The sequence below is a fragment of the Prionailurus bengalensis genome, chromosome D2, assembly GCF_016509475.1.
Source record: "Prionailurus bengalensis isolate Pbe53 chromosome D2, Fcat_Pben_1.1_paternal_pri, whole genome shotgun sequence".
Lineage (NCBI taxonomy): Eukaryota > Metazoa > Chordata > Mammalia > Carnivora > Felidae > Prionailurus > Prionailurus bengalensis.
Window position 1 is genome coordinate 75,188,597 of NC_057351.1, and position 13,203 is coordinate 75,201,799.

Sequence of the window (13,203 nt, forward strand, 5' to 3'; positions counted from 1 at the left end):
AAAGCCCTCATTGTTCCTTGGGGCCAGCCGCCCCTCCCCCAGCCCGGAGGACACTCGTCGCCGACCACGGGTGACTGAGGGCCCATTTCCCAGGAGTGGGACGTTCAAAGGAAGCAAGGGAGAGAGGCTGAGAGTAGATCTGAAGGCTTGATGTTCTGAGCAGACAGCTGAAAGGCGCTCAGAGCCCCAAGATAAATACGCTTGGAATCTGAAAACGTTATCTCCAACACAGGCTCCCCGCCGTTACTCATTACTGTTGTCCACGGCCGACTCGGGCGATTCCGTGTGCGTTTTCATAAATCGGAATGTTTGACTGTAACGAGGATCGTGGAATCGCGGGTCCCGCTTGCTGCAAGGCACTTTATTAGCAGAAAGGAGCCGCTTCCCACGCCCGGATCCCCCGAGTGCCCGCCAGCGCGCGGAAGCGGTGCCGAGCCCTGGGGGGCGCGGTCCGCGTGGACCTGCCGCCGCGCCGCCACCCCGTGGCCACCAGGGGGCGCTCAGGCCGCACGGCTACCCACGCCGCCACCAGCGCCGGGTCGCCGCCGACTCGCAGACCCCTTCGCGCCCTCGGCGGAAACAAAGTACACCTTTGTCGGCGTCCCGGCTCGTGTGCGTGTGAGACCGCGCACTCTGGCCGGCCGCAGCGTGCGGAGCCCGCCGGGCTGACCTTCCTCCCACCCGAGCACGCCCGGAGGGGCGGCCAGGACCGGCGCCGGCTCCTGCCGGAACGCGGCGCTACGCCCGCCGCCGCCGCCGCCGCCGCCGCCGCCGCCGCCGCCGCCGTGGCCCGTGGACTTCGCTTTCCCGGCTCTCGGCAAGGCGGGAAGCGGGCCAGAGGGAGCCCGGCCCCGGGACTGGGGGGGCTCCGACTCGGCCGAACCGCCTTCGATTCGCCCGCTGCCCCCACGCAACCCCGCGCCCCTATCCTCCCCGGGCCGCGCCCGCCTTGACTCTGGGTGAGAGTCCCGGGGCGGGTCTCGGACTCCGGCAGCCGCGCGCCAGTCTGGCCCCAGCGCCGCGGGTCCTGAGGACTCCAAGTCCCAGCAGGCCCGGCCCTGTGAGCGCCGAGACAGGAGGCGCGGCCCGCCTGGCGCCTGCGCAGTGCGGCCGCCCAAGCCTGCTAGTACCACACCCCCGGGAGGGACGGAGGGGAGGCAGAAGCATCCGAGGCATTAAAGCATCCGAGGGAGCCGGAGGGGTGGAGAATGGAGTGACAGAGAAACGCGGAGGGTGGGGGGTGGGGGGGAAAGTGTTGAGGGAGGGGGGAGGGGGGACACAGAGGGAGGAAGAAGCGGCGGCGGCAGCTCCTCTTCGCAGAGGGGGAAAACTCCGAGGGATAAGAGCAGGAATAATGCGGTAGGCAAGGCGGGCTGCTCGCTCCCGGCTCCCGGCTCCGGCAGCAGCAGCGGCAGCCCGAGCAGCGGCAGCAGCAGCGGCAGCACCCCCAGCAGCTGACAGCCCCGCCGGCAGGCTCCCTCGCTGACCGCCGACTGTCAATGGAGCTGGAAAACATCGTGGCCAACACGGTCTTGCTGAAAGCCAGGGAAGGTAAGAGGCAGGGCTGGTGCGTGCCTGGCGTATTCGCCACGGGCCAGGGTGCGGGTGTCGGGCAGCGAGTAGGCTGGGGTTGTGCGTGTGCAGGATGCCTGCAGTGAGTTGGTCGCGAGCAGGACACCTCGGAGAGCTGCTCTGCAGGCGCTTCAGGGTTCCTGCCCTTGGGATCACAGAATCTGGACTTGGGTAGAGAACGAGAAACGTAGAGGTTGCAGGGATTAGGATGTTAAAATATCCCTTAGTTTCCGGCTCTAACCTTACAGACCGTGCCTTCTCGGCAGCTGTTGAAAGGTCAGTTGGAAAAGCATTCATTCAGGAAGAGATGGGCAAACATGCAAACAAAATAGCTTTTCCAGTCGGCCCGGGATGGTTCTGTGAGTGTGAATTGGTGTGTGTGTGAATTGGGGTGTGTGTGTGTGTGTGTGTGTGTGTGTGTGTGTGTGTTGGGCGGGGAGGGGGGGGGGAGTGGAATTAGCAGAAGCCAAGTCTTTGCTTGCGCAGGCTGAGTTGATATAGGCTATTGCTGGAAACCATCCGCTGGGAATGTTTCTTAGGGAAATCCCGTCGTGTGGAAGGAAGCTTTTTAAAGGCAAAGTAAGATGTTAAGGAATTAGCCTGTTCATAGAATAACGGGAGAATGGCTGTACAAATCACCTAGAAAATAATTCGGTATTTCAGAGTTGGGTTTTTTCCCCTTTGGTGATGGGAGGGAGAGGTAACTGAACTGCCTGATCTGGGTTCAGTTAAAAAAAAAGGAAAGGTAAGTGTGCTGGGTGCTTAGATGCATTTTGGGTGCAAATTATTAGATTTCCTGCATTTAGCTGGCAGGAAATATCGTCAAAACGAAGTGGGTAAAAGCCCCGGTCAAAGCTATAAACACACATTTGGCCTCTTCCTTGAGATGAAAAGAAAAGAGAAGAAAAGAAAAAGTGGCCCAGAAACTTAGATGCTTCCTAAAATGATTGCATGTAAACATACATACATATTTAGGAACACCTGGAATTTATGTAACATCTCTTTTGCCAAGATTTGAGCTCTGGCGTGCAGTCGTTTTACAAAAAGGGGAAGTGGTTTTTCTCTTTCATGGGAGGAGGCTTTATTTGACGCCCCAGGTAGAAGGGAGCCTAAGTATGGTCTTGACTTCAGAAGGAGACTCAGGGGGCAGCGCACAAAAATGCCTTAGCTACTTCATATTTTCATTCACCCGCTTTGATGAATGAAGGAAGAATTTCTGGCTCGCAATAAAACGATTCATGTTTACCCAGCCAGTTCCATCACCTTGTGGCTCTGTACACGCTGTGCGGGTGGGTGATGCACAGCCCAGTAACTCAACCCAGGCTTCACGTCGTAATTTCGTCGTCACATGTGCTCTAAACCAGCCGCCTGGAAGGTTTGCTTTGAAAACCCCAGCAGAGTTTAAAATATGCACGTCCGTCCCCGCTCCATTGGTCAGCTTTGGTGAGAACAGATTTGTAGGCGAGGCTGTTACTTGGTGATTTCAGGTTGTAAGCCCTGAGCTTTTTTCTTTTTACCTAACCTGGCATTTTAGCGAACAGGATCGAGGTGGGATCTAGTGGGCTCTCCCCCTGGACTGGGCTGTGCGTCCTGGAGGGAAAGAAGAGGCGAAAACAGTCCCCCTCTCGCCGCCTTTGCGACCGCCACCTAGTGGCGAGACGTGGTGGCATATCTTAGGGCTTGGGGGCTGGGAAAGTTTTCCACCCTCCCTCCATTCTGAAATTATTTCTTGGGAAATCGCTGGATATGGTGGTGCTGGAGGCTTTGCAAATTTCACTGGTTTCTCCCCTAAGGAGAAATTCTGTTCTTTAGATTTGCCGCTCTACACATCCGTTTGCCTGGGGCATGCTGTTTTCTTCTTTCAGCATTTGGTGGCTTCTTTTAAAATGTTTTGCTTGGAGTTGGCAAAGTGTTATCAATTTTCTCTCCTAAACTGGTCTCTCTCGTTTTTTTTTTTTTTTTTTTTTTTCCACAGCCTGATATTTTTGTTTGGCAGGTTAACAAATTGGGTTTTTCAGAACAGTAGGGAAGAGAACTGAAGGCCGGAAGCCTATATGGAATGACCGAATTACAGTGATTAAAAGTGCTGGAGAATGTGCCTTTCACTTCCTTTGCGTTTGGAAGTCTTTTCAATTTCTCGGGGAGTTTGGTAGTCATCTCACAGTGAGAAAATAGCTTTGGACGATGTCTTTGAAATGGAGAGGGCCTTGTCTGTAAGGAAACAGAGAGACTGACACATGAATGAGAAAAATTAATCACTGACATGGAAGTTGCATTTTTTAATGTGTCTTTCTTTCCTTCTTTCTTATGTTTAAAGAGAATCCACGATTTTAAGTGCTTCCACTTTCTTCTCACTGGGTCTTTATTAAATATCTGAGCACATGGCTTCTAGTTAGTGTGGAAGGTTTTAGAAATAAAAGCAATTTGGGGGGAAAACTCCTTAGTTTGAAAGAGTGACTTCACGTATATAACTGAGAAGAGAAAAATAAATTTTCTAAATATTCAGAAATGAAAATTTCAGTTTAATGAAACATCTAACGTAAAATTTCTAGTATCTTTAATAATCCAAGTTGTTTAGAATGTTCTAAAGCACTTCTTACTTGGAGATTCTTGTGAAAGGTTACAGATGAGAAATATAATGGGCGTATGTGAAATTTAATTTAGTTCACTTAACAAAATACATTGTAAACAATTTAAAATGTGGCTTTCAAGTAAAAGTCACATTTGTCCCAAACAATAGAGAAACAGGCCTTGAAGAAAGACAGACACACTTTGGAAATGTTATAAAGGAAATTGTAGTTGTCCATGTTGGTGGGTAATTTTGGGGCCTATCTTTTGTTATTATTATGCATTCTTAAAGGCAGATGGCTTCTTAATTCACTGTATATTCAAATTCTTACCATAATAAAATATGTATGAGGGGAAAACATGAATATAGCAATAAAATAGAAAATCTATAAGTGGATTAGAGTCAAATGATTCATTGTTAGTCATTACAAAACAAAGCAAACTCACGGCACCTTTGTGAAAATTGTTTTGGAATAAGAAAAGATAGATCTCGGAAGATGTAGGTTCAAAATTTTAAACCATCCAAATGTATGTTGTGGGCTGTTTATTTGTCCTGGTCTCATGAGAAAACATTGCCTTGATCACTCTTAGGAACTTCAGATTACTCTCCTAAAAAGTGGTTAAGGAAAAAGAGAAGTTGAGGCTGAATTCATGCCAGTTTATGGAAATGAGCTAAGTGATTAAGCATTTAATGAAAAGAGATCCAGACTAACTCTCTCTCTATCTATCTGTTTACATTTTAGAATCTCAGAAAATTGGCACGCAAGCTGGCGTTGAAATAATAGTGAGAAAGAGTGTTTGCAGAATTCCTTTTGTGTGTTTCTTTTCAGTTTTATTGTTGCAGTAAAGGTTTTTATGTTTTTCTCATATTCTAGATCTCTCGCCTCACTCATTGAGTGAACAGCGATGAGAAGCCATTCTGCCCGGGCTCACCTTCCTTCACAGGGCCAGCAATGGCCATATCTGATTGATAAGGACGACAGAGGGAGTACTGATCATATTTTCCCGCTCATGATCTTAGCAGACACTGAGCACAGGAACCCAGAAGTCAGAAATGTAATGACTTGGCCATTGGTCACACTTGCCAAAAAGCAGAGTGCGTAGGAACTTTTCTGTCCGACAACTCTGTGACTTGTTGGCCTGGCTCTTCCTGATGAGATAGGGGCCTGGGGAAAAGGTGAAGCTGTGTGCTAGCAGAGGCTAGGGATAGTAGGAGGAGGGAGGGAATCTGTGAGGGGCAGGCTCTTCCCCCACAGCCTCAGCATTCCACAACGGGACCGAAAGTCCGTGTCTCGCCACCCCCCACCCCCGCTCCCCATCCTCTTTGCCTTGCACCCCTAGTTCACGATGATAAAACCGACATGTCCGTATATTTCGTTATTAGAACGCTGGAATGTCTCTGAAGCTTAAGCCTCCTTACTGCCGTCGGCAGGCATACTGATTCCACCCCGCGGCCTCTCGCTTCGATCTTAACCGTACGGGAGAGCAAGAGGAACAGCGTTCACCCTGGCGAAAAGCTGCCTGGCCCATTAAGTACAATGCCGATAAATGAAACTGCCGTTGATTTTCTCTAAGTTTCTTTTCAGTACTGACAACTGTAAGGTACAGACACCAAAAGCGATGTTTTCAGAAGGCCTAGCTCTCTTACAGAAAGACTTCAAGTGACGGTTTTAATTAATCCAGCTGCCTGTTTTAAAAATCATCGGATAAATGCTCACAAGGCTCTTATCTTCCAGTAGCTTAGCTGCTTCTTGTCAGATTCCAAACTCCAAAAAGCTTGATTCGTGCTGTAGCTCTTGCAGTGGCTTGCTAAATGATACACTTTGGGTCTGGGCTGAAGTCTTTAGTAATGTCCATGCGGATTCAGGAAAGAGCTCAACATATGGCCAAATCCACCTTTACCAAGGGCTATTCACCTCACACCTGGGAGCTCCCAGTGTTCTTGGGAAACCGTCCAGGACTGCGGGCAATAGTTAAAGTTCAGATTTGTTGCCAATATATCTGTGGCTCAAGGTAAAGCATTATGATAGCTAGACATTTGTTTTGAAGTAAAAAAAAAAGTCTTATGGTTACCAAAAGATATCACTGCGGTGGACCATGCAACCGAAAGGAAACTTGAGAACATGAGGGAAGGTGACTACAAACAGGTGACATGTAGAGAAGGAATTTCAGGAATTTCTCCAGTCCTATTCCCTCCAGCCCCCACACCTCATATCAAAATAGAATAGCGAAGATAAAGGGTTTTAAGGTGTGATTTTAAATGATTAAAATGGCTCATGCGGGCTTAGATAATGGGAGTGATTTCTACTTTAAAACACTTTCTGTTCTATTTCAGGGAAGATTTTATTTTAAAATATCCTAAAGATTGAAAAGATTTTAATCAATCAATCAAACATCTTAAAATTTATCTTTTTGGGGTAAAGACCATGTTGTTCCATTTACTACCATTCAAACACTGGAGGACACACACCATTTTGTATAAATCATGCTACCTTTTTTTTTTTTTTTTAAGTTTATTTATTTATTTTGAGAGAGATCGAGAGAGTGGGAGCACGCACACTCAAGCAGGGGAGGGACAGAAAGAGAGGGAGAGAAAGAGAATGCCTACTTGGGGCTTGAACTCACGAACTTGTAAGATCATGATCTGAGCCCAAATCAAGAGTCAGATGCTTAACCGACTGAGGCACCCAGGCACCCCCCAAATCATGCTACCTTTAATTTTTAAATTATTTTTTAAATAAGAAGGTGCTATTTTATTATTTATTATTTTTTAAATGTTTATTTTTGAGGAGGGGGGAGGGGCGGAGAGAGAAGGGGGAACAGAGAATCTAAAGCAGGCTCTGCACTGTCAGCAGAGAGCCTGATGCGGGGCTCCACCTCATGAACTGTGGGATCATGACCCGAGCCGAAGTTGGGTGCTCAACCAACTGAACCACCCAGGCGCCCCAATCATGCTACCTTTTAAAAAGAAAGCAGTTATTTCCTCACTAGACCATCACCCATGCCCCCTCCAACCATTGGTTAACCAAAGGTTAAGAAAACCATTCTTAATTTGTCTTCGGAGATTCTTAAGAGTAGAATTACTCACTCATTCATTCATTTATTCATTCATTCAGCATCTGTTGTTGAAGGACGCTGTGGGAGGATATCAGCCTTATAGACACGCTGCTAGAGGTCAGGGGCCTGTCAATCGTTTTCATGTTAGACTTTTAAAAACTTTGTTTACTTATTTATTTCGAGAGTGAGAGAGAGAGAGTGCACTAACAGGAGAGGGGCAGAGAGAGAGGGAGAGGGAATGCTGTCCCCATGCTGTCAGCACAGAGCCTGATGCAGGGGCTCAAACTCACAAACTGTGAGATCATGATCTGAGCAGAAATCAAAGAGCCCAATGCTCAACTAACTGAGCCACCCAGGTGTCCCAAGTCTTAGGCTTGTTTTTTAAGTTTATTTATTTATTTTGAAAGAGGGAGCATGTGTGAGTGGGGAAGGGGCAGAAAGAGAGGGGGAGAGAGAGAATCCCAAGCAGGCTTTGCACCGTCAGCACAGAGCCCAATGTGGGGCTTGAACTCATGAGCCATGAGATCATGACCTGAGCTGAAGTCAGATGCTCAACTGACTGAGCCACCCAGCCGCCCCTTGTCTTGGGCTTTTAAACTGGTAAATCAGATATGAGTAGAACTAGACTTTTTTTCCTCCCAAAAGCTGAAGTTGATGGTGCTGTGACCTGCATAGCTAGGTTACTGTATTGCCTTTGGCGTTCCTAGAACTTGGAACTTGGTCCTCAGTAGCCTGAGGGACCAAAGTATACTTTAAGGATAATCAAAGGTCATACTTGAGGGACAGGCTGACGTGTGCAGGACAACTGCTAATTTTCCAAGACATTGTGATTTCCTGAAGGTCAGTTCCTGCGTTCCTGCAAATGGAAAACACTCGAAGCAGTGGCAGGAGGACCATTTGGTTGAGACATGACAAGATCCAAGGGGAAGAGTGGTGTGCCGGGGTGCCTTCCAGGTGGAACCTTGGAGCTAGGGCAGTGGCCTGGGTGGGGCTGATGGGCCGCCCTTCTGGAGTGACGACGGAGGAGGCCGCCTTCCTTTCTGGCTTTTTGTTGGGACTGGTTTGAGCACGTCCTCTGTCACCTGGAATGACCTGGAAGGGTTGAAGGCATCTAGTTCTCTAGCTTGGTGTGCTGTCCAAACATGGTAACTACTAGCTGCTTGTGCTATTTACATTTTAATGATTCAAATTAAAAAATTCAGTTCCTTAAGTATGCTAACCACATTTCAAATGCAGTTACTGGGTTGGACTGTGCAGATATAGAACATTCCCAGCACTGCAAAAAGTTCATTTGGACATAGCGGCTCTAGGGTTCTGCATATTCAGTTGAAGAGGGCAATAGCCCCCTAGCTTCTGACATGAAAACTGGGAGGAAGGTAAAGGAGCGAGAGTGAGGGAAATGGGAGGGTGTGGAGAAGAGAGAGGGAAAAAGGCAGAGGCAGGGAGGGGAGCTGGGGGATTAGGGATTAGGAATGAGTCACTTCGGAGAAAAATTTAGTTCAAGGACACTCATAGATATTCGTGGTGGTGATGAGCCAGTCATATTTTTATTTTTTCATATCTTGTTGAGAAATTTGCCTAGATTGAGCAACTATCTGACTTTCCTGATTCAAATTAAGTGCATATTATAGATGCAGACAGAGCCCTATGTTCCTTCTTGAAACTCCTGATGTGAAGATATTTTATTTTATTTTATTTTTTAAAGTTTTTAAAATTACTTTGAGAGAGAAAGAGAGAGAGTGGGGGGCATGCCCGTGTGTGAGTGCAGGAGGGGTAGAGAGAGGGAGAGAGAGAATCCCCAGTGGGCTCTGTGCTGTCATCAAGGACCCTGACACGGGACTTGATCTCACGAACCGTGAGATCATGACCTGAGCCAAAACCAAGAGTTGGACGGTCAACCGACTGAGCCACCCAGGCGCCCTGAGGATATTTTAAAACAATCATTTTATTAAGAAAAAAAAAGTTATATATACAGTAAATCCACAGAAGGAAGGGGGAAAAAACCCCAACAACCCAACTCTTTCTGTGGACTTCAAGAAGGTGTTTTAAAATAAGGGTGAAAATAGGTAAAACAATTTTAAGGCTTTCCATTTCTTCTGAACAGGACAGATTGGAATAAGACGGTGGAGAAAGATGTCAAAAACACACCATCTTTGGATCTGCTTTCAAATGATTTCTTCTTAAAAACTGTCGCCTGTGAGAGTTGAAAGATTTTAAAGATAACCCAGTTAGAGCTGCTTAGAGCAGCATAAGCATTGGAAACAATAAAACAGTTAGTTGCTGTTCTTTGGTGTCTGAAGCAAGGAACTCTATTTGAAGTTGTGCCAGAGTCGATTGGTAACATCCTCCTGACAGAAGTCAGTAATAAATTAGGCTAATTTCCATAGGGCCTGCCTTGTCTCTAGGAATTTGCAATCTGTGGAGTATCAATCTTTCTTTAAAAGGCACCAATGAAATGAACCTGGAAGGACAACTTCCGTGCATTTGGGGAAAGCAAAAGAAACTGAGATAAACAGATAAGATGATTGCCCTGTTGTGCGGTGGCAGAGGCCCACTGTGGCCAGTGCCTTGGCTGCCCCAAGCCTTCTCAGTTGGTCTATTAGTCTGTTCCCTACTTTCCAGACTAGAGATTACCCTGGTTTAATAGATGGGGAAACTGAGTTGAGAGAAAGGAACTCACTTGAACTGTGGGCTTTCCTCGAGCAACCTTCCGCAGTCCTTTAATGTTCCAAACTAAATCTTTCCCCTCCGTGTCATGTAAGCCAAAAAGCAAACTCATTTCTCAGGGCAGTATGGTTTCTAAATGTAAATGCCCAGGGCGCCTGGGTGGCTCAGTCGGTTAAACTTCCAACTTCGGCTCAGCTCATGATCTCATAGTTTGTGAGTTCAAGCCCCGCGTTGGGCTCTGTGCTGACAGCTTGGAGCCTGGAGCCTGCTTCGGATTCTGTGTCTCCCTCTCTCTCTGCCCCTCCCCTGCCTGTACACTCTCTCTCTCTCTCTCTCTCTCTCTCTCTCTCTCGATCTCTCAAAAATAAATAAACATTAAAAAAATAAATGCCCATGAGGTTGCAATTATGGAAGAGAAAGAGGGTCTCTGTCAGATTTCCTGACAAAGGTAAAATGGGAGTATAATTGCCCTCACACACCCTGATTTCAGGTCAATGCCAATTTGGGAGACATGGGATGAAGTAATTCCTACTAGGTTGTGAATGACTACTGATAGGTGAATCCTCACATTAGGTGTTTCCATTTTATTTATTTGTTTATTATTTATTTATTTATTTATTTATTTATTCAGACAGAGAGAGTGAGCAAGCACGAGTGGGGGAGAGGGGCTGAGGGAGAGAGAGATACCCAGGTGCCCCATAAACAGTTTTACTCTAAAATGGAAACACCTAAACACTTTTACTTTATTTTTATTTATTTTTAATTTTTGAAATATTTATTTATTTTTGAGAGAGAGAGAAACGGTGTGTGAGCAGGGGAGGGAGAGAGAGAGGGAGACACAGAATCTGAAGCAGGCTCCAGGCTCTGAGCTGTCAGCACAGAGCCCAACGCGGGGCTCGAACCCACAAACCGTGAGATCACATCCTGAGCTGAAGTCGGACACTCAACTGACTGAGCCACCCAGGTGCCCCTCATTTTATCATTTTTTAAAAATGTTTCTATTTATTTTTGTGACAGAGAGAGACAGATCATGAGCAGAGGAGGGGCAGAGAGAGAGGGAGACACAGAATCCAAAGCAGGCTCCAGGCTCCAAGCTGTCAGCACAGAGCCCAACACGGGGCTCAAACTTATGAACTGTGAGATCATGACCTGAGCCGAAGTCGGATGTTTAACCGACTGAGCCACCCACGTGTCACCAAACAGTTTCATTTTAAAATGGAAACACCTAGGGTGTCTGGGTGGCTCAGTTGGTTAAGCACCCAACTCTTGATTTCAGCTCAGGTCATGATCTCACAGTTGTGGGATCGAGCCCTGTGTCGGGCTCCATGCTGAGAGTGGAGCCTACTTCTCTCTGTCTCTCTGTCTAAATAAATAAATAAGTAGGTAAGTAAGTAAATAAATAAAGTAAGTAAGTAAGTAGAACTGTTTATCAACTCAAATGAATCTGTGACTGAGGAGGGGGCTATATGTGTGCACCCATGGCTCTGGTCCTTTCTGGAGCCCCATTACTGGTGTTCTCCTAGCTGCATCTTCCTCCCTCCCCCATCCCTCACACATACGGACACATCAAAAGAGCAAGGTCAGCCTCTTGGCCTGTCGTCCTGGCAGAGCTTGGAGAGAATCTTGCCACAGAGGCCACAGAATCGCCCCTCAGGGACAGGGTGTTAAACCAGATGGGTGGTGGTGAGGGTATGTCATTGTCAGCGTGCTGCTCCCTTTCCTCGGCAGAGCTGACGCATGGCACTGGGCAGGCCCGTTCCTGCTGGCATTGGCTTACCCCTTGCCGGTCACGTCTGCCCCATGCCCCCCTTCCTGGGGTGCTTGCTACCCCTTGGGAGATCCCTGCCCTCAGGCACCTCTCTCTGATGGCACCTTAGGTGTGTGCTCGGGTCTCTGCAGTTTTCTTTACTTGATTAAAAAGTAGGGGGCTGGGGTGGGGGAGGTGGGGGGAGCCCGCCAGAGTGAGTCCTCTGCCAGATCTCAGGGCATCCCCATCTCCGTCCTGGGGCGAGGCAGCCTTTTCCTCCAGAAAAGGTTTTCAGGGTTAACCTCTTTCCATTTTTCAGTGGTAAACTTTAAATGTTTGCATTTAGAAGACAGTAACGTGTGTGTGTGTGTGTGTGTGTGTGTGTGTGTGTGTGTGTGTGTGTTGCATTAATTTAGCAGCTTTACTTTCCAAGGATCTTTGCAGCTGAGAGGGTCTCTTCCTAGGGGGTCCCCGTCAAACTTGAGATGCTGGAGAGGCAGCATGATGTCACTGCCTGGTAAGGAGGGGACAGGAAGTCAGGCCTTTGCTCTGGCCCTGCAAGGGAAGGTGAACCTTCTAGCTTAACCAGGTCAGGAAGGGAGGGAGGGGCGAAGGATAGAACTACTCAGCTGCAGGACAGAGGGCGCCCAGCCAATGTAATTGGTGGGCATAGCTGATAAAAGGTCTGGAGAAACGTCATTTGAAAACGGAGTTCTACCTTGGCAAGGGTTTTACACCACTTGTGAAATGAAAACAAGCTGGAGGGTCAGCAAATGGCCCAAGAAAAACAGCTTGGTAATGGCTGATGCAGAAATGTGTTCTGCTTCATCTCGATGTTGTCTGTTAGTGCACTCGGGAGGAGCTTGTTGGGATGTTCGGATAACATCTGTGAGGAGGAACTCCAAGCCCTAGGAAAAATAGGGGAGGGGTGGGGGACAAGGAATTGGGCCCCAAACTTGAATGGCAAAGAATGTCTTAGGATCCAGCTTTTCTCAAGTCTAGTGCTGTTGTGGGTCCATGTGTCTAAGCCTACAGTCACTGATTAGGGAGGGTGTCTGTCAAATGAGCACGTGCCTGGTCTGTTCAAGAAACACTTGATGGATGCTCCAAGTTGCGTGGGGGAGAGGGGGGGAGCAGAGAAAGTAAGATCTTCAAGAAATGGCCTTGATGTCACAGTAGATGGTAAATTAGGAAACGATTCGGCGTGGTTAAGAAAGATTAACGGAGGGTATAGGGCAAATTGGAAAATGTTTTCCAAATGTTTGTCTTAACTGTGAAAAATGTCTGGCAAACTCCCCCCACCCCCACCCCCAATTTGGAAGGGGTTTGTTTTATTTGTTTTGGAAGAAATAAATATTTGCATTAGATCAAAACATTTGGGGCAAACAGTTCTCCCCAGTTCTGAGGCTCTGTGTGGGTTGGAGGAGATGTTTCATGCTCGTGACGTTCATACCTTTTTTGGCTAAATCGAAGGCACCTTAGGACACAATCTTCACATGTTTTTCACATCACCACTTGAACGAGGCTGAGCAAATGGAAAGAAAATAGGAAGCCAATGATCCTTCCAGACCTAGGAAAGGCTGATGGCCTGC

The 13,203-nt window shown here is 47.6% G+C and overlaps 1 protein-coding gene across 1 annotated transcript in view; it reads left to right on the forward strand.

Moving 5' to 3' along the window:
• Window positions 1-1,058: 1,058 nt before the first annotated feature.
• The window catches only part of GRK5 (G protein-coupled receptor kinase 5), a 217,969-nt gene continuing 205,824 nt past the window's right edge, over window positions 1,059-13,203 (forward strand). The window contains exon 1 of the mRNA XM_043597688.1: window positions 1,059-1,551. Within this exon, the coding sequence (XP_043453623.1) occupies window positions 1,500-1,551 (52 nt within the window). The 5' untranslated portion in view covers window positions 1,059-1,499. The remainder of the gene's footprint in view (window positions 1,552-13,203) is intronic.